This window comes from Myxocyprinus asiaticus, chromosome 42 (assembly GCF_019703515.2).
Source record: "Myxocyprinus asiaticus isolate MX2 ecotype Aquarium Trade chromosome 42, UBuf_Myxa_2, whole genome shotgun sequence".
Lineage (NCBI taxonomy): Eukaryota > Metazoa > Chordata > Actinopteri > Cypriniformes > Catostomidae > Myxocyprinus > Myxocyprinus asiaticus.
Window position 1 is genome coordinate 30,066,723 of NC_059385.1, and position 21,050 is coordinate 30,087,772.

Here is a 21,050-nt window from a genome sequence, read left to right on the forward strand (position 1 = left end):
TTACCAGCTCCAGGTGAGTGGGTTCCCTCATCTCTGGGTCGCCCGTCTCAGGGGCGCTTTGAAGTCCTCCGTGGGTTCTTAGGCGGCGGCTGTGAGACGGGTGGCGTCTGCTTCCTGTGGTGGGCTCCACGCCGGGGCCGGGCCGAAGGGGCGGGCTGCGGTGGAGCCTGTGCAGTCACCGCAGGGTGACGCCCTTGGCGACAAGCAGACAGGGTGCGGGATCTTGAGGCACACAGGATATGCCGGATTGCATCCGTCTGCTGCTTCAATGCCGAGAACTGCTGGGCAAAGTCCTCGACGGTGTCGCCGAATAGGCCAGCCTGGGAAATGGGGGCAGCAAGGAACCGTGTCTTGTCGGCCTCGCCCATCTCGACCAGGTTGAGCCAAAGGTGGCGCTCCTGGACCACTAGTGTGACTTTAGCCATCAGGGATGACGTGAGCCTATAGGGCTTGGATGGGAGCTTAGGGCGTCCGCGCCAGATGGCGGCGCTCTGCAGGCATAGGTGCCTCCCACGATTTCATCAGCTCCTCGTGCACTTCCGGGAAGAATGGCACTGGAGCGGGGCGTGGCTGCTTTGAGCGGCGCCGCGAGCCCAGGAACCAATCATCAAGCCGCGAGGGTTCAGGGGAGAGAAGAGGGTTCCACTCTAACCTGACGCTCACGGCCGCCCGGGAAAGCATGTCCGTCATTTCTGCATCGGCCTGTGACTGGGCAATCATCCCTGAAGGGGGAAGCCCAGCTGAGGCTTCTGCGTCCGACTGGACAAGCCCGCTCTCTGATGCTGCGCTCGAGAGCTCATCATCTTCGTGGGCTCCGAACAAGAAGCCAGACTCACCGTGAGACGAGCCGGCGAACTCATCCGGAAGCCCGATTGGGGCAGATGAGCGTGCTGGGGAATGGGAGGTCTGCGGGGGGATACCCGGCGGAGACGATCCCATTGGGGTCCCCAAATCGCCCCCAGTGCTAGCCGCGCTGGCCTCATACCCGTAGGTAGAAGGGCCGAGGCGGGGAGCCACTGGGGTGGCAATGTTGCCATGGTCATGTTTTCGCAATGAGAACATGAACCATCCACAAATGCTGCCTCCGTGTGGGTCGCGCCCAGACACGAAAGACAGCGATCATGACCATCCGAAGTTGAGAGATAACGACCACAACCAGGAATAACACACAATCGGAAAGGCATCTTTAAAAAGACACATCTTTAAAAAGACGTTCCGTGTGTGCCGTTCTTTTAGAGAAATATATACTCTTTCAGAAAATATACTCTCTTGTTTTCTGCTGAAGCGCCCAGGGGCGTTCTCTGCAGTGCACCAGTGCAGAGGAGGGAGAAGCCGCTGAAATGCGCCGTCAGATCCAGCAGAGGTGAATGAACAGCAGAATTCAGCTCAATGAGCATGACTGTTCGGCTCCGAAGAGAAAATCTGAATGAGTGGTTGCATACCAGCTCCTTTTATACCCGTATGTCCGGGGGAGTGGCATGCAAATACATCCAAGAGTGACCCCTAGTGTCACTACATCGACACAACGTCGAGTGAGTGACAGATAGGGAACCTGAGTTTGATTTCCTGGTCCAAAACCAAGTTTGATTTCCTGGTTTTACTGCTTGGTCAGAACCTGTTTTATTGACTGGTCAGAGCCCTAGTTTTACTGCTTGGTCCGTACCCAAGTTTGATTACCTGTTCCAAACACAAGTTTAATTGCTTGGTCTGTACCCAAATTTGGATTGCTTGGTCAAACCTGAATTTTATTGACTGGTCCAAACCCAAGTTTTATTGACTGGTCAGAACTGGAGTTATATTGACTGGTCCGAACCCGAGTTATATTGACTGGTCCGAACCTGAGTTTTATTGACTGGTCTGAATGCAAGTTTTATTGACTGGTCTGAACCCTGTTTTACTGCTTGTTTAGAACCCTAGTTTTACTTCCTGGTCTGAACCTCAGTTAAATTACTTGGTCCAAACCTAAATTTTGATTGCTAAGTCAAACTTGAGTTTTATTCATGGGTCCAAACCCAAGTTTTATTGACTGGTCCGAACTCAAGTTTTATTGACTGTTTCGAACCAGAGTTTGATTTCCTGGTCTGAATCTGAGTTCGATTTTCTGGTCTGAGCCCAAGTTTTTCTGTGTGGTAAGAACCCGAGTTTGATTTCCTGGTCCAAAACCGAGTTTAATTGCTTGGTCCGAACCGAAATTTTGATTGCTTGGTCAAACCCGAGTTTTACTGACTGGTCCAAACCCTAGTTTGATTTCCTGGTCCAAACCAAAGTTTAATTGCTTGGTCCGAACATGTGTTTTACTGCTTGGTCCGTACCCGATTTTGATTATCTGGTATGAACCCAAATTTAATTGCTTGGTCCAAACACAAATTTTGATTGCTTGGTCAAACCTGAGCTTTATTGACAGGTCCAAATCCTAGTTTGATTTCCTGGTCCAAACCAGAGTTTAATTGTTTGGTCCGAACCCAAATTTTGATTGCTTGGTCAAACGTGTGTTTTATTGACTGGTCCAAACCCAAGTTTGTTTGCTTTGTCCGAATCCAAGCTCTCCAAAGACAATTCATTTTGGGACAAGCAACTATGAGAAATGCATTATATTTTGAGTGTGACCGGGAGCATGCAAAGATGCAAATTTTATGTCAACACCAGCACTTCATTTCCACTGGTCCGGACAGATTACTTTCATGCCAACTGCGAACCGTACCACAGTTTCAAATGAACCACACCGCAGACCTTTCCCTTTTACCTGTTTGCATCAACAAACAAACAAAACTCTGACATTAAATGGACACTGTTCTACTCCAAAAGCTCCTTAGGTTGTGTGTGGACACAGGTTACCCTTGTAAAACTGGGCTATGATATTAGAGAACAGCTGAAATAGTTCCACGCTCAAAACAACAACAAATCATTGGGTCTTCTTAGAAATATGTGAAATAGACACTTATGGACACAATTGCAGTGTGCTACTTCAACACTCTTATATCCAGAGAAACTGTAGAGATAGTTGACAGTAAGGTTAGAATAAGGGATACCTAAGAAGAGACCATCGGCTCAATAGTACTACATCCGCTCAGAACCCCTGAGAAACTGGGGGATGAGTCTGATCACTGGTGCTTACAGCCACATAAACCTCATTGATTCCCCACAGGAGTCAGGAAGCAGGGAGAGATAGCTGTGTAACAAGCAGCAGATTCATTAGAGCCGAAGCCAGATGTTTACAGCTTGCCTGCTATCTCCAACTCAGCAACACAGTATAACGAGCCTATCTCTAATTAAAGCAAGCTCATGCATGGAGCTGCAAGGCAGGAGGATGGGTATGATAGCACCTCAGGGGTAGGATGTGTTCTCCTTCCCGAGATGGCCACGCACATGCAGAAATAATTTTGCCTTATACCTCTGCTCCAAGCCATTGTAAGAGAGATTTAATTGGTCTGTGTAATAGGACAAGACAAAATTAAAGACAACATCATGGGTGGCTGCTCACCAATTGCCTTCCCACTGGCATGAAGTGGGAGCCATGTGGAAATTGGTCTCATTGACCTCTGTTTGTTCTAATTTGTAATACTGCAACAGTAAGTTATGCTATATTTAGGTTAACCACCTTAATAGAAGTGCTGGTGGGGAATGTTTTTTAAAGGAAATTGAGTTAAGAGATCATCTACTGTTTACTATATGATTTATTTAATTTTAAAAGTTAATTTCAGGATTTTATTAGTTATACAAAATAACGGTGAACATCATAAAACCTGTCAAGACCATGTCTGGGTCATATTTCACAGCAATATCAAAAGGAATAAATAAGAAATTATATTTACTATATTTACTAAAGAAACTGATGTATATTTTTATGTTAATGGTAATTAACTACCCCTCCCATTCTAATTTCCATATCTCAAAAAGATTATCATTCTCAATGTTGTACTGTAAAAAAAACCTCCTTTTTATTACTGTAATGTTAAACAATTGTGACAAAATCATTCAAAAATGTCATTCTCATTACTATAATGTAAAAAAAATGTTTTATTCTCATTACCATAATATAAAAAAACTCATTCTCATTACTATAATGTAAAAAAAATAAATCTCATTCTCTTTACCGTAATGAAAAACAATCCCATTCTTATTACCGTAATGCCAAGAATGTCATTCTCATTCCCGTAATGCAAAAACAACACATCATTGTCGCTACTATAATGCAAAACAATCCCATTCTCATTAGCATAATGCTAAAACATCTCATTCTCAATACTGTAATGCAAAATACAACAATTCTCATTCTCATTACTGTAGCACCAAAAAAAAAATATATATATATATATATATACATATATAAAAAATATTTTATATTAATTAAGTTGTAAAGTATTTACACAAATATTTATGTAATATATATATTATATACACTAACAGTCAAAAGTTTTGAAACACTTGATTGAAATCAAGTTCTCATTCAATCAAGATTTCTCATGATCTTAAAAATCTTTTGATCTGAAGGAGTATGCTTAAATGTCTGAAATTAGTTTTGTAGACAAAAAATATAATTGTGCCACCATATTAATTTATTTTATTATAAAACTAAAATTTAATAAAATAAAAAAAAGTTTTTGAAATTGATGACTTGGACCAAATAATAAATAAAAGCAGCCAATAAGTGCCCAACATAGATGGGAACTCCTTCAATACTGTTTAAAAAGCATCCCAGGGTGATACCTCAAGAAATTGGTTGAGAAATTGTCAAGAGTACATGTCTGCAAATTCTAGGCAAAGTGTGACTACTTTGAAGACTGCTGAACACAGTTTTGATTTATTCTGGATTTTGTTTAGTCACAACATAATTCCTATAGTTCCATTTATGTTATTCCATAGTATTGATGACTTTACTATTATTCTAAAATGTGAAAAGATAATTTATTAAAAGATAATAAAGAATGAGTAAGTGTTTCAAAACTTTTGACTGGTAGTGTGTGTGTATATATATATATATATATATATATATATATATATATATATATATATTTTTTTTTTTTTTTTTTTTTTTTTTACATAAATATTTTTTTTCTTTTTCTTTTGTAGTGAAATGTGACCAGGTTTCTGTGAGATTTCACCTAGAATGAAAACAAACTCTTCTCTTCTCCCAAACAGTTACTTCTTTTTAGTTATTACTTTTTTCACAAAGTAATCCACAAATTAATCTTATTACAATTTTAGGGAATTTCTTTTTTGAGTAACTTACCCAAAACTGGAGGTCAGTCTCTGTTCCCTTTGAACAGATCAAACATGTTAACCAATTTACAAAAAGCTTTCAGAATCTTAAATTTTGTTTAATTTCCCTTTTTATTGACAATGGTATCTAAAACTATGTTACCGCAGTTTTACTGTAGTAACAATTTCTGTATTTAAATACAGTTTAAAAAGAAAATGCAAAAAAAAATATATATATATATATGTTTGCCCATGACAAAGTTTTGAATGGGATGCCAAAAGGCTGTTTTACACAAATTCCACAAATACTTTCACACAGAGCTAATATATTTTTTCTCTCTCTTTTTCAGATGTGTGAGCTTCATTCCTGTGGAGAAAAAAAAGAGGAGTCTTCTATTTCTATTTTGCACATGTTAATAGATATCGTGCATTGATAATTTAATTCAAGTTCTTTTTCCTCACAAAAGAAAAGACCTAGAAAGATTAATAAACGATGACATTTACAAAAGGAACACAAAAAAACAATAAAATATTTCATCATCCATGACGATGAGAGCAAACGGAATAAGAATGGACACAGACACAGGAACTGAACCCCAGGGGAACAAAAGATTTGGGGACATGAGGCTCACCTACTTGCAACCAACGAAACAACAAAGAAACAAAATGTATTAATCCTTTTTTTTTTTTTTTTTTTTTTCTTTTTTTTAATCATGCAAGATTTCTCATCCCATTTTGATTCTTTAAACTGTTCCGGGGACAAACAAAACTACTTTTTGCAACATCAATTTCCACAACATACAGCTAATTCATCATGCCAAAGACATGGACTGTTGTTGTTGTTTTGGCCTCTTTTTCTCTTTCTCAGTTTGCCCAGCTTCCCCAAACCTGTGTCTGTAATGAATTTGAACTGGCAGAACAAAATGTTCAAAAACTTCAAAGACTGAGGAGTAACAAATTTAGTTTGAAGGCCATCATTTAATATCCGTTTTATTTCTTTTGTTTGTTCACACTTTTGCTTTATCATTTCTGGCCCCTGAACACAGAGAAGTTGAAACTGTAAATAACAAATTGGTTTGGGCTGTTCTGGACCGCCTTTTGTATAGAACAAGAACAACGTGTTGTTGTCAGACCATCTATAAAGATTAAACACCGCACTCAACCATGCTTTTGCTCTATGACTATTTGCCTTTCGCCACCTGTTTGACTTTTCAAGTCAATATCACAATTTAATACTACCTTATCCGAGGACTATTGTTTCACTTTTTTGGTTATCATTGAATAAAATATAATTTTAGAACTTTAGATTTTTATTTGTTTGTTTGTTTTTTCTTTTGCTTTGTTTTTTCAAACCTTCATTATTGCTTAATTCTCCTTGATCATATTTTGTAAACTATGATATGTATCTTTAACATGAGAAAAAGTTTATTATTTAATAATGTATGTATTAGCTTTAGATTCTTGTAACCTGTATCTGGGTTCTTTTTATAGATGTATATAAAATGAGAAGTTGTTCATTAAATGTGACCATTTCACAATGAGTAGAACCTGCCAGTCATTTTGTTAGTATATTAATAATAATGTAGTAGTTCCCAACTTCAGGTGACCCAACACAGTACCGAAATTGTTTTTCCTTAAAATCAAACATTGAATTTATCATGAACTATAGTGCTCCTCCAATACACAAAATAATTAACATGACAGTTAAGTTAGTATGCAAATTGTCTGTTGAATTTTGTTAGTTTTATGCCCTCGACAGCCAATAATTAACTGTACAAAGCAAAGTGGTCGGCACAAACCATGTTTATCCACACTGCAAAAGCACCTGTGTTTAGCATAGTCAGGGTCATATTTTGTTTGTGGTTATCGAGGATAAGGACATGTTACAAAACCTGTCCATGTTGGCATCTGAAACATTTTCACCAAATGATTGAATTTGTCAAAATACAATACAACAAATGATAGGGAAAGCATGATTGCTTTGTAGTTTAGCATTGCTTACTCCTTGCTGTTTGCAATGCTATCCGTACAGACTTGCAGGCATGGCACTAGAGGTGGACTTATGTCACCGATCCTATTCAACCCACCCTGAGAGGGATTCAAACCGGTGTTCCCCAGCTATGGGTGTCTGACACGCTAGCAAGGAGGCTGTAAAAGCCTTGGCTCTAGCCTCGGTCGCTAGTGCATCTCTTAAGGCCAGGAGAGTGAGGTTTACAAACTGCACAGCTATCACATACCACTTGGCTACCGTTTCACTCGTCCCCCTAAACCTCCCTCCCATCCGGGTCAAGGCACCACTGTAACCGGTCCTGCTCGACTCGTGGCTCTAGCCTCGGTCGCTAGTGCGTCTCTTAAGGCCAGAGCAGTGAGATTTACACATACCACATGGGAGGGGGGCACGCTAACGAGGAGGCTAAAGGCGACAGCCTCTAACGTCAGTTGCTAGTGCACCTCTTGAGGACAGGGCAGTGAGGTTTACACATACCGTACATCTATCACGTACTAGCTGGCTCCCATTACATTTATGCCCCAGATGTTTCAGGAAAAGTTGCAAATGTTTTTATGACCTTGTACTAATCACTGAGTTTTCATGCGTGCAGTCAAAAAAATCCTTTAGAACCGCTATTTTGCTTGCAGCACATCAAACAGTGTCTCCTTTTATGATCATTCTGTCGTGATAAGAACCGCCCACTCAGACAAGAAGTAGTGACTGACATGTAAACTGGCCATTCGAAGAAGTTACATATGATCCAGCCAATTAGATTGGAACTTTTGGATGTAACTACCTCGATTGCTTTAGACAGACAGTCCGTAGGTGTGCACTTGTCTTGGTGAGGAGATTTATTAGAATATTGAAATGGACATTTAAAAAAAAAAAAAAAAAGAAAGAAAGAAGTAAAACAGCCTCAGCAGGCATCAGCACTTCGGGTATGTGTAACTACTATATAACTTATTGTCAAATGACACTAACTATTTGTCGCTTAACAGCCCTGTAACTATTAAGCGACAACTATAGATTTCAGATTACATTGTTTTATGTAATCCATTGTTTTATCATGAACAAAAAATTTAGAACGATTTTCTTCATTTAAAAATGGACTATTTGTCGATGTAACTTTTAAACATATTTTAAGGTGTATCCTGTGTATAATGATGCATACATGGATGTCTCTGGGCTAAGCTCCGGATGTCAACTGCCCCTAGAGTTGCCCCTGCAGACCTGGAACCCATTTTGGGGTCACAATCCAACATTTGAGAACCGCTGATTTTATGTAAGACACACTTACAACTTTTAATAGATGTTTTCATATATGACTTAAATGCACATGTGAGCTAACATTGGAAGAAGAGGTTGTAGAAGATTACAGAAGATTGCATCTGGAACATTCAATTGAACTGTCCCAGTTTGATCCAAAGCACTACAAAGACCATAAAACATAGTGCAGTAATTTATATAGAATGCTTATGCTGCTTTTTTCTTGGTTACCTTTTTTCAGGCCATAATTTGTGTTTGTTCACACTTGCAAATATTGTCCTGTTACAGGCATAGTTCACCAAAAAAATTATATTTCTTTCATCATTTACTTACCCTCACGTCGTTCCAAACCCATATGACTTTCTCCCGTGGAACACAAAAGGAGAAATGTTGAAGAATGTAGTGGCCACTCTTTCATATTATGAAAGTCCATAAAATGAAACAGCGACTTGATTTGTTCTCATGTGTCTTGTGATCAATTCACATCAATGGCAAAAAAAAAGATTAACAACTTAAACAAGAATAACAACTTAAATTTCTGTCTATTCGTTCACACAACACTATCATGTAAATACAGAAGACATAATATAATAAGAAATATATTTTCAGAATTATTCAGAAACAATTAAGAAATATATATTTTAAATACTTTACACATTCAGGCTCTGACTATTTTAATCATACTTTTATCATATTTTTATGGTGCTTTGTTTTAGATGCTTCAGCGCCAGTCCTCATTTATTGTAATTGCATTCCAGTGTTGTGTAGGCTACTTTGAAACTATAGCATCCCAAGCTACAAGCATCTGATAATTTTAAGTAGTTAAACTACAGTCTACTCTAAGTAGTTAGCTACACTACAAGCTACTAACAAAAGGTAGCTAACTACATTAAAGCTATTTAAAGAAGAAAACATTTTTAAATATATAAGAATTAGATAACGTTAATTAATTCCGCAATCAGTTCTGATTGCAGAATTCAATATTATAAAACAGTTAGTTCCAGTCCTCAAATATGATTGGACGAGAAGTGTTTCAAGAGTGCTGATAGCTCAGACCATCGGCACTGGTACGTTTTATTGTTTGTACCACTCCACTTGTGGTGATCCAAACTAAAGTCTAAGAGCAGCTATTTGTAAATTTTCATTCATTCCTGTGATACTAAAGATTTGAGCCAGAATGTGGCAACAAAAAAAACATCTTGAGTGTGTTATGAGCGAGTTGAGATGAAGTTGAGAGAGACTGTGCTGTCAGTCAGTTTGCAAGTTTCAGTGACGTCATCCGGCATTCTCTCACTCAATGATCGCTCAGAAATAGTTGAGAAATAGAGTTCAACTAACAGCTTCAGCATTACATCACAGCTGAGAGACAGGACAGATGGGGTAATCACACATGCTCAGGGCACCTACCTGATACCCGAGTTTCCAAGTTGGGAGAAGATGTAAACTTTCAACATGGTGGAGGAGAAAGTGCTTTTTGTGTCTGTGTCAAAACAAGTTCCCTAAGAAATATACAAGAATGAAACTGGCGTCCTCCCTGATTTCTCTCCAACAACAAAACACTTGAACGTGAGTGAAATACATCTAAGATAATTCCGATAGCACATATGGCATCACTCCACCATCACAGCAGATTACTACCACACTATAGCTGAGGAATAGAGTTAAACTAACAGCTTTATTGTTGATCATTGTTGAACACACTCAGTAGCTCTCTCTCTCTCTCTCTCTCTCTCTCTCTCTCTCTCTCTCTCTCTCTCCAAAAACTCCAGTTATTACTCCAATAACTTTTTAGAAACATTCCAAGCTGTCATTACTAGTTCTAAAGAAATGTTTTTAAATTAGTAATGGAGGCTTGGGCACATCTTTTGAACTAGCAAAGGCAGATCCTGATCCGTGGCATAAGAAGGTAGTTTCACACACAAGAGCATTTCTTTGGGACAGTCCTTCGTTTTTCCCTACATATTTATTCACTTGTTCGTTGAACTGTAGTATAAAAGGCCTGTTATATAAGCTGCGGCCTTGTGTCTATGGCTGATTCACAGCCATGCTAATAGATGGACACACAGCACTCTTGCTCGTGATATTTCTTTATATAACTTGATAGTTATACATTTAATTAGGGTGACATTCCTTTTTGAAAATTAACCATGGTTTTACTACAGCAACCATAGTTTAACCATGGCATTGCTAGTAAAACCACAGTAACCACAACATTAACCATGGTTACTACTGTCTACAATATTACTATGGTAAAATCATGGTTACTATATGGACACTGCAGTATTACTGTATTAACCCTTTCATTCGTACCGTAACACATATGTGACAGTTAATAACTGGGCCCTGCAGAGCAGCGTCACACATATGTGTTTCTGCAACAGCCAGTTACGTTACAAGCTGCCAATTTCAAATCGGCTTTCGTGCCAACACAGGCTGCGCTGGTCAAGTGTCTGTGATTTAATTCGCTCAAACAGTTACTCATACAGTCTTTTAAACCACAGAATACATTTATTTTATATACATACATCCAACTCGTCACCAAAGTACCATGATAAAAAGTTTACAGCTTTTATATGCACAGTCAATACATCAAACGCTATTTTCCTCCGATGCATGTTGCATTTGTTTACATTAGTAGCGTTCATCAAACAAACAGCTACTCAAAGAGTCTTTTCAAGCACATAAAATGTTTATTGAATGTAACAAACAGCCAAATTGTCACCAAAGTACCACGATAACAGTTCACAGCTTGTATCTGCACAGCCATCATATCTAAACGTGATCTTCGCATGCACGCAGCCACGTCTGCTGATTAGATGCAGATGCAGAACTCACTTTACAATAGTACTAAAGTAACGCCATGGTTAATTTTCACAAGGATTAAAGAAATAGGGTGACAAGATTAAACTGAACATGAATGTATACTTAATATACACTAATAAACTAGAAAACACCCTATTTTATGTAACTAAATAGAAATATAGTGATAAATAGCAGCAAATAACTATATACTTCACTTTAAAAAAAGAAGTTGAAGTCACTAAATATAAGTGAATAAATTATTTTAACCTGTTCATTTACATAAACTGTCCAAAAGATCCGATTAACTTAAATAATTTGTTTTTTACAGCATTACATGAGAGAGAGGGGACAGTTTAGGTGTACGATGTGACAAATATAAAGCTACTTTTTTAAAGCTACAATGTAAATCGTTGGAAAATGTAGCTCATTATCATGGTACATTGGTGACAAAACTGCACTATTGTGAAAATAGCTAAACTACTGTCACACTACTGAAAAATTTAGTTCAGTGTGCAGTGTAAATAATTTTAGTGAACAACTCACCAACACTGTTGCATTTGTTGTGTTCCATGGAAGAAAAGACGTTTTTCAAATTTGGAAAAGCAAGAATTAAACATTTTCTGTGATATATGCCTTTAAGTTACTGAAGCAGCCTTGATTCTTTTGTTCTTCCAAGTTCTTCCGTGAACTGCTGAACCAAGTTAGTATCTCTGGGAGAATCTTAACCCTCCTTCAAGTATCAATCTCTCTCTGTCTGTCCTCACGTTGGTGCTCTGTTGACCTACCCTTTACTTACAGTCTTCTAACGTCCAGACACCAGACCCCTTATTAGTTTGCGAGAGAAGAGAAGCTTGCAGGAAAATCAATGGCTCACAGTCTTGTGGTCTCAAATGGCTGTCTAGCCGAGCATTACGATGACTGATTGGTTATGCCAGGTTTGTAACATTCAGGGGAAGTGGGAGCAGCTTTGTTATTTATTGGGGCTAGATTTGAGTTTTGTGATGGACAGCTGCCAGGCTGTGATGTATAGAAGTTTTTTTGGCTTTTTTAACTGTGTCGGGTTGTTTGCTCAGAAGCACGTTTTTGACACGGCCGGTACACATGGGGCTGCAGTTCTCAGCCTGGCATCTGATTGACAGATGAAATAGCACTGCTTTGTTGTAAAAGAGTTGGATCAAGATGTCTGTGGGGTGAACAGAAATTATTTAGAGATTAGAGAGAAGTTAGACAGAGGCTGTGAGTAAAACTGTGCAATGTTTGAACTGCCAATGTTTTTACTCTCAACAAAGATTTTATCATTATAAACCTGCCTGTTGAAGTTTTAATTTAACATTTGAGCAAGTTTTACATACTATAGGAACATGTTTCATGTTTTCATAAGTTTTGAAACAACCTAAGCAAATACATTTCTATAAAAATGTATAAATGCATTATAAAACACATTGTATTGTGAATGATATTTTATGATAACATTTTATGATAACACATGATATAACACATAAACTTTTTATTATGGTACCAGTGTTTATATATATATATATATATATATATATATATATATATATATATATATATATTAGTCTTATGACAAAAATGTCCTTTGCATTTAATAAATATTTCATCATATGTTTTATCAATATGCAATTCATTCAAGTCAGTTTTACTCTTGACAAGGGTCGTCGTGATACCAAAATCTCAGTAGTTGGTACAATACCAGTAAAATATCATGATTCTGGATACCGCAAAAAAGAATTTTAAAAAATGGTAATATGCTATTGAACACAATTCTTTAGCCTATTTAACAAAGTTAAATGTATCAATGTAAATAATGAATTAAAACAATTGCATGTTTCATTGAAGAGTTTCATTGCTTCATTTTTTTTTTAAAGTAGGACCCTAAGAAATCAGTTTTAATTATTATTATTATTTATTCTGTTTTTTGCCAAAATTATGTGTTGTCCATTCCATGTTTTAGAGTTTAATCAATTTCTTTATGAAAATATTGTCTAATAAATGAATTGATAAAACTTTAACTGTAGGGGGGGCTCTGTAGCGCCCCCTTGAAAATAGCCATGTATGGGGGGCTCTATAGCACCCCCATTTTTAACTACAGTCACCAAAATTGGTACATATATAGTTCTCATCAAGTCGAACAACTTTCATACTCACAGTCATTAGCTCTGCCCAACAGAAAGTTGGCCATTTTGGTTTTTCTGAAAATCGCAGGCTCTGAACTTTTAAGTATCTTTTGTGTGCATTGTATGATTTTGATAAAATTTCAGCCATACGTTTGGTCATGGGGGCTGATCACATTAATGTGGCTATTATGGTTCATGGCCATAGTGCCACCAACTGGCAGAGGAACGTATGGCACTTTTAACAAACTTTGAAATAGCTCTTGTGTTAACATTAATTGCTTCAAAATTCTTTAGAATAATGTCAAGAGACTGCTGATGTAAAATTGTAAAGGAATATTTGATGTCTTAAATACTGTTGCCATGGCAATGCATTAATTGTTATTATTCCTTCCTATATTTGGTTGTTTTTGAGGCACATGGCATGCTTAAAATGTCATGAAATTTTGCACACACATTAGAGTCATTGGCCATTAGGACTGGACAAAATTTCACACATGGGCATGTGGGGTAGGGGGGGGGAGAGGGCCTTCAAAATGGACATGTAATGGGGTCTCTGTAGCACCCTCACTTTCACCTAGAGTCACCAAACTAGGTACATATATTGTTCTCATCAAGCTGAACCACTTTCATACTTAAAGTCATTAGCTCCACCTAACATGAAGTCAGCCATTTTGGATTTTCTGAAAATCGCAGGATCTGAACTTTTAAATACTCCTCCTAGTGGAGGGGACATTGAAGATACTAAACTGTGAACAGATTTTTGATATATCAATCGGTGTTGCCATGGCGAGGCATTAAATTAATGGCGACAAATGGGAAACAGGAAGTGTCTCATTATCTTCTGTATGCAATATGTGATTTAGATCAAAATTGAGATGTATGTTTAATCTTGGGGGATAATCACTTGGATGTGACTATTTTGGGTCACGGTCATAGTGCCAACACCTGGAAACTGGAAGCGTGGCTCTTAAAACAGACTTTAAAATAGTCCTCTTATATTTACCCAGAGTGCTTCAAAATTGTTTAGAAGAATGTCAAATGCCAAATGTATGTGTCCATTGTTTTCTGAAAGCCACCAGGTGGAAATAGACCCATGATGCTTAGGCCCGTCATCGCTGCTTGCAGCTATATTTATTATTATTATTATTATTATTATTATTATTATTATTATTATTATTGCAGTAAACACTATATTGTTCTATACAGTAGTAATACATTTCTTTCACAATTTCTTCAATTTTCCCATCAAGATTTTATTTTGAATCAAACTTTTATTTTGATATGAAGGCTTTTTTGTTCTGTGTTTTTGACTGTATTTTCACAACTCTGGACTTCACTACTCCAGTGCGATTTTTAAAGTGCAAAATGCTGTGATTTAATTATATAAATACATAGTCTGCAGGCGCTGCATGCTTTACAGTAAATGTATGCTCTCTTCTGTCATCTACTACACAGCAGTGGACTTTGCCATTTGGAGGCCCCTCCTCACCCCCCCAAAAGTCGAAAGTCTTCGGTTGTTGCACTCCGTCTCGCCGGATTTTTAATTTATTCTTTTTCTTTTCTTTTTTTTTTTTTTACAACACAGTGGATGACTGTTTTAAATGAGAATCTGACACAGTAAAATTTGAGCTGCCTAGCCTTAAACCCCTGAAGGATACCTCCTATTGCTCTATGTGTAGAAAACATGCATTTATTCATAAAGATCTAAACATGGTGACAGTCACAGCATATAACATAAATCTCTAAATGTGAAACCTTTTCTCGTATCGCAGTATCACTGTTAGAAGTAATGTCTCATGAACTGAGAGCTGCTGAAAATGTGGAAAAATACATGAAGCAAGCTGTCTACTAAAATGTAACTTTTTAATGTTAAATAATACCAATTATGCATACCAGGCAGCATAAAGTTTATTTTATTGTAATTGTAATCTGCAGTGAAGTGGGGTTTGTCTATTATGGCTCTCTTCTCTGGAATAAAGTGTGACCTGCATAGGCTGGGTGCTGAAGCATTAAGTAAAACTTTAGTAGCATAACATAAGTACTTAAAATTCCACTTAATCTCAATCGCATGTTTTCCAAAAGCATTGTTACGTAAAAACATTCATAAATTAATGAGAACTTTCAACTACTTAAATTTCTTGCATCTTTCACAGTTTATCAGATAGGCTACTAAGGGACTTTTAATAAATTGTATCAATATATTTTGATTACTGGAAAGCCATTATACACTATTTCGGAGGATAAAACATTTTTTTTTTTAAATCACCTTGAAATCAGTTGGCAGTCTCTGACGTCTATATTTACCTGGCACATTATACAGAATAGCTGACCTTCTTCATAAAGCATAACTATGTTGGCAAAAGAAATATAGGCCTCTGTTACGATTTTTTTACAAGACATACAGAGTATATGTCTGTACACATAGATATGTGAGTAGGCTAATGTGACCATGAAGTTTAAAACTGAAATAAATAGGCATAAATAAACTAAAATATGGTTAACAAAGGAGATAAGAGGAAGAGTGTGCAATGATCGATTCCCTCTCTCCCTCTCTCTATTCTTCTTCCTCATCCTCCTCTTCCTTCCTCTAATGGCTGGTTCAAATAGGCTCAAATAGTAGCCTAAAATCTGTTTACAGTCTTTCTGCAGTCACAAATTACATGTTGCATAATGGCAGTAAGGCTACCAGTGCACAGTGACTGGAACTCAACCAGATGATGATGATCTGTTAATATTTGAATAGGTCTATGAAAAGTTCAATACTGATGCCTGTCGTTTTCACCCTGTTCTGTGTGCATCTTTTCAGTTTCCAGCCAAAGAAACAACACTTTAGGCTACGTAAGAGCCCCTCACAATGTGTGCGTTCAGATACATGCATTTCTTGCATCAATATATCTGAAACCCCGTTTGTCCAAAGCCATAATTTTTTTTTTAATCAAATTCAGTAATAGTTAATAACGTTCGGTGCCTCGACAATGCTACATACAATTTCCATTCTTGTCAGTATTTCCGTATTATTTTCACACTAAGAAGACAAACTCCTGGACATATTAGCCAAGTTTCAGCACCTTTGGACTGGATAGCTTCCGTAACAAAGCATTTAAGTTCTATTTTATTTCAAGCGATCTACTTTCTGGTTTGGGAAGCAGGCATAATTAAAGAGCAATGTTAGTAAAGATGATCATAAAAGCTTGCGATGTTATCATGAAACCCAGCATTTAAGAGTGTGCAGAGTGTGCAACATAAAATAAGCTGTTAACTTAGTAAGGCTTTCTAGACAATTTTGCCATTTTTCTTTCCCCGGAGGCAGAAGGATGGTCATTATAGAATTAGCAGACAAGTGACGTGACGTGATTCATTCAAAGAAACAGTGACAGGGGTGCGTTCCATTCAGAAGTGATTATCCATGTGCTTCCCTATTCTCTTTGAAGACTTTATCATTATTAACCACTGTGGCTTTGCAGCGCTGAAAGATGTGTCATTCGGAACTCACTTTTTAAGGAACTCACTTTTTTATATTGGAAATTCTGTTTGAAACAATCTTACAGTATGACTATCATAATTATTCTCCCTTCGAAGTGCTCTCCGAAGCTATCAGTTATGCCAATGGGAGCGCAGGGTTAGTCAAATTTGTGAGTGTGTGTGTGCCAGGGGCAGGGCTATTTAAGAGCAAGATGAGGCCCTTTTCTTTCGAGGCCCAAACCTGATCACACGGGAAGTCGGCATGCTGTTTCCGAAAGTTCAGGTACCCTAGGATCGGCAACAGTATGCCGACTCACTGACATGCCCTGTCTCCCATCGGACACATTTGCAACGGCTCCACAACAGTTACTTTGTAATTTTGTAATTTTAGTCAACAAAAATGGAATATGTTAGTTGACGATGATGTGCAAAATGGCAAAAACATGTATCAGAATGTAATAGACCTTTCACCAAATATTCAAATATTTAAAAATAATAATAAATATTATAAACTACTTAGAATTATTTAAACATGTATCAAAGATAGTAAAGATTAATTTGTATTATATTTAAAAATGAAACAACATGAGAAAACTCTCCTGAAAACCTGATCTCCTGAATTAATAGCACATAATACATTAATATACTGTAGTAGGAGCTACATTTTAGAAGTTACTCTGTTGTGAATTCTTCAAGTTTATACATTTTAGGACATTGCGCTATGTGTAGCATGTTTTAAAGGAAACATTGTGAAACATTAGCTAGCACCCCTTTTTAAAGAGACTTTCTGACTGGGACTTATTTAACTGTGTTACCATGAACAGTCCTAATGATGCTAAATATAAGAGAATTGTTTATTTAACTGGTTCATTTATGTAGGGCTTTACTGGTTGTTTAGATCAGTGTTACTATCAGAAATAATCAATAGTTATTTCTTTAGTTATTAATTAATATTTAAATTAATTAATTGAATATAACTCATTAAAACCTCATATGGGGCTCCAGTAAATGTAGTGCGCTACGTTTAGGAGCGGGTTTGGTTATTAGCAATAATTAATAATTATCAAAGATAATTATTAATTATTAAAATCAATAGAACATTGATGAGAATCAATGTTAGCTTTTCTAATCCTTTAAATCAACAATTATCAAAGATAATTGTTAATTGTTAACATCGATGAAACATTAATTAAAATTAACACTAGCTTATTGATCATTCAGATTCAACAATCATCAAAGATAATTATCAATTATCAAAAATCAATAGAATATTAATAAGGATTAACATTGACTACTAAAATAATCCTATAACACATAAGGTGTGTGTGTGAGTGTGTGTGTGTGTGTGTGTGTAAGGAGGGACACACACAAAATGGCGGACGTGACTCTCGTGGAGAGTATGTCACGTGAGACTTCCGGCCAGGGAATATGGCCGCGAATGTGGGCGGAGAGAAACCAGTCAATGGTAGCTTAGGGACAAAGCTGAGCCTTATCACGAAGCTATCTACTAGCCAGAAATGTGTGCTAGGATGTTTGAGAGGGGTCGCTTGTGTGTGTGTGTGTGTGGTTAGTACGAGAGAGAGAGAGAGAATTAAGTGACGGCCCCAAAGCCGATTTCGCGATCGTGGGAGAGAAAGCAGCTGTTAGTTTATCACTCAGAGACGCGGTGGACGGCTCATAAACCGTCCCGCGGTCTTTGATTCTTTAATGGATAAACTCAGTTACTGAGATTCAAATGCACAACAGCCCAATGTGGTTGGACTACAATACAGCAAATCAAATTCGTGATAATTAATACCCTGAGTATTAATAATGAGTGGACATGGCAGTCCGTAAACTGTACAAGCAATAACCTTGATACACAAGAATAACACACTATAATATTCTATCTCTGCCCAGATGTAAACCTCTTACTTGAAACACACGAGGATGCAGAATGTGTGTTCATCCGTCCTTTAACTCAGACTCAGTTCCTCAAGGCTTGGGTGATGACGGGAGGCCGTTTCCTCGCTCTGTCAGCGGGTGGCACGGCTGCTGATTCTCAGCGGGCTGGCGGAGAAATTAGTGATGTCGACTTGATTGAAGATGGAAGAGAAATCTTTTATCTCTTCACTTCTGCAGGCAAACGGATGAAGATGCGGATTGCTCGGTGGTCTCCTTCAGATCCGTTAGAGTGTTTGGTGGAACACAGAGTAATCTCAACTCATCCAGCGAGATGGAGATTGTATGGCCACGGTTTCAAGTCGGACGTTACTTCCTTGTGCCACGAGGCTGCACCTGAGAGCAGCGATGAGCTGCGTTTACACACGGTGAGTAAAGTTGCTGGAAGCAAATCCCGGTAGCATTTCAGAGGTATTTCTACTCCTGATGATGTCATGGTTGAGGTGTGTTCTGTTGTGTGCCTCATCCAATAGGAGTTGAGAGTTCGATCCTTTAGTGAGCAAGGCTTCATGGGATTTGTAGTCTGTTTTGGACTCCCTTTGTTTGATTTTGGCGCAGTTTTTATCAGTAAGATTTATGACCTGGTACACTATATTGCCAAAAGTATTCGCTCACCCATCCAAATAATTGAATTCAGGTGTTCCAATCACTTCCATGGCCACAGGTGTATAAAATGAAGCACCTAGGCACGCAGACTGCTTCTACAAACATTTGTGAAAGAATGGGCCGCTCTCAGGAGCTCAGTGAATTCCAGCGTGGTACTGTGATAGGATGCCACCTGTGCAACAAGTCCAGTCGTGAAATTTCCTCGCTACTAAATATTCCACAGTCAACTGTCAGTGGTATTATAACAAATTGGAAGCGATTGGGAATGACAGCAACTCAGCCACGAAGTGGTAGGCCACGTAAAATGACGGAGCGGGGTCAGCGGATGCTGAGGCGCATAGTGCGCAGGGGTCGCCAACTTTCTGCAGAGTCAATCGCTACAGACCTCCAAAGTTCATGTGGCCTTCAGATTAGCTCAAGAACAGTGCGTAGAGAGCTTCATGGAATGGGTTTCCATGGCCGAGCAGCTGCATCCAAGCCATACATCACCAAGTGCAATGCAAAGCATCCGATGCAGTGGTGTAAAGCACGCCGCCACTGGACTCTAGAGCAGTGGAGACGCGTTCTCTGGAGTGACGAATCACGCTTCTCCATCTGGCAATCTGATGGACGAGTCTGGGTTTGGCGGTTGCCAGGAGAACGGTACTTGTCTGACTGCATTGTGCCAACTGTGAAGTTTGGTGGAGGGGGGATTATGGTGTGGGGTTGTTTTTCAGGAGCTGGGCTTGGCCCCTTAGTTCCAGTGAAAGGAACTCTGAATGCTTCAGCATACCAAGAGATTTTGGACAATTCCATGCTCCCAACTTTGTGGGAACAGTTTGGGGATGGCCCCTTCCTGTTCCAACATGACTGCGCACCAGTGCACAAAGCAAGGTCCATAAAGACATGGATGAGCGAGTTTGGTGTGGAAGAACTTGACTGGCCTGCACAGAGTCCTGACCTCAACTCGATAGAGCACCTTTGGGATGAATTAGAGTGAAGACTGCGAGCCAGGCCTTCTCGTCCAACATCAGTGTCTGACCTCACAAATGCACTTCTGGAAGAATGGTCAAAAATTCCCATAAACACACTCCTAAACCTTGTGAAAAGCCTTCCCAGAAAAGTTGAAGCTGTTATAGCTGCAAAAGGTGGGCCGACGTCATATTAAACCCTATGGATTAAGAATGGGATGTCACTTAAGTTCATATGCGTCTAAAGGCAGATGAGCGAATACTTTTGGCAATATAGTGTATGTGGGGGCCTGAGTTAGGTTTTATGACTGTGTTAGGCCTGCCTTTGTCTTCTATCTGAATACATGAGGCCCAACATTTACATGGACATGAAGTTAAAGCTCCAACCCCCAGACTCTGAATTAGCAGGGAGTGATACACTGATGCCTCATAACCTTTTCCAAAAGCAGTAATCACCTCTCTCAGAGTATCTGCCGCTTTAGGGGGGTGTGTGCTACTCCCAAAAACAATACAGAGCAGGTGGCACAGCTGTAAATACCTATAGAACTGAGATCTGGGAATCCCAAAATGTTGAACCAAATTTTCAAAAGATCTCCACTCTCATATAGGTCACCGAGTGTAGTAACCCCCCTCCCAATCCACTCTGACCAGCAGAAAGGGGACTTATTAATACATAATTTAGGGTTCAGCCATATG

The 21,050-nt window shown here is 38.5% G+C and overlaps 1 protein-coding gene across 2 annotated transcripts in view; it reads left to right on the forward strand.

Annotated features, from left to right (window-relative positions):
* The window catches only part of LOC127432365 (ciliary neurotrophic factor receptor subunit alpha-like), a 349,211-nt gene extending 342,482 nt beyond the window's left edge, over positions 1-6,729 (forward strand). For both annotated transcript variants that reach the window (XM_051683348.1, XM_051683349.1), the window contains one exon: positions 5,550-6,729. In XM_051683348.1, coding sequence (XP_051539308.1) covers position 5,550 — 1 coding nt within the window. In that variant the 3' untranslated portion in view covers positions 5,551-6,729. The remainder of the gene's footprint in view (positions 1-5,549) is intronic.
* The last annotated feature ends 14,321 nt before the right edge of the window (positions 6,730-21,050 follow it).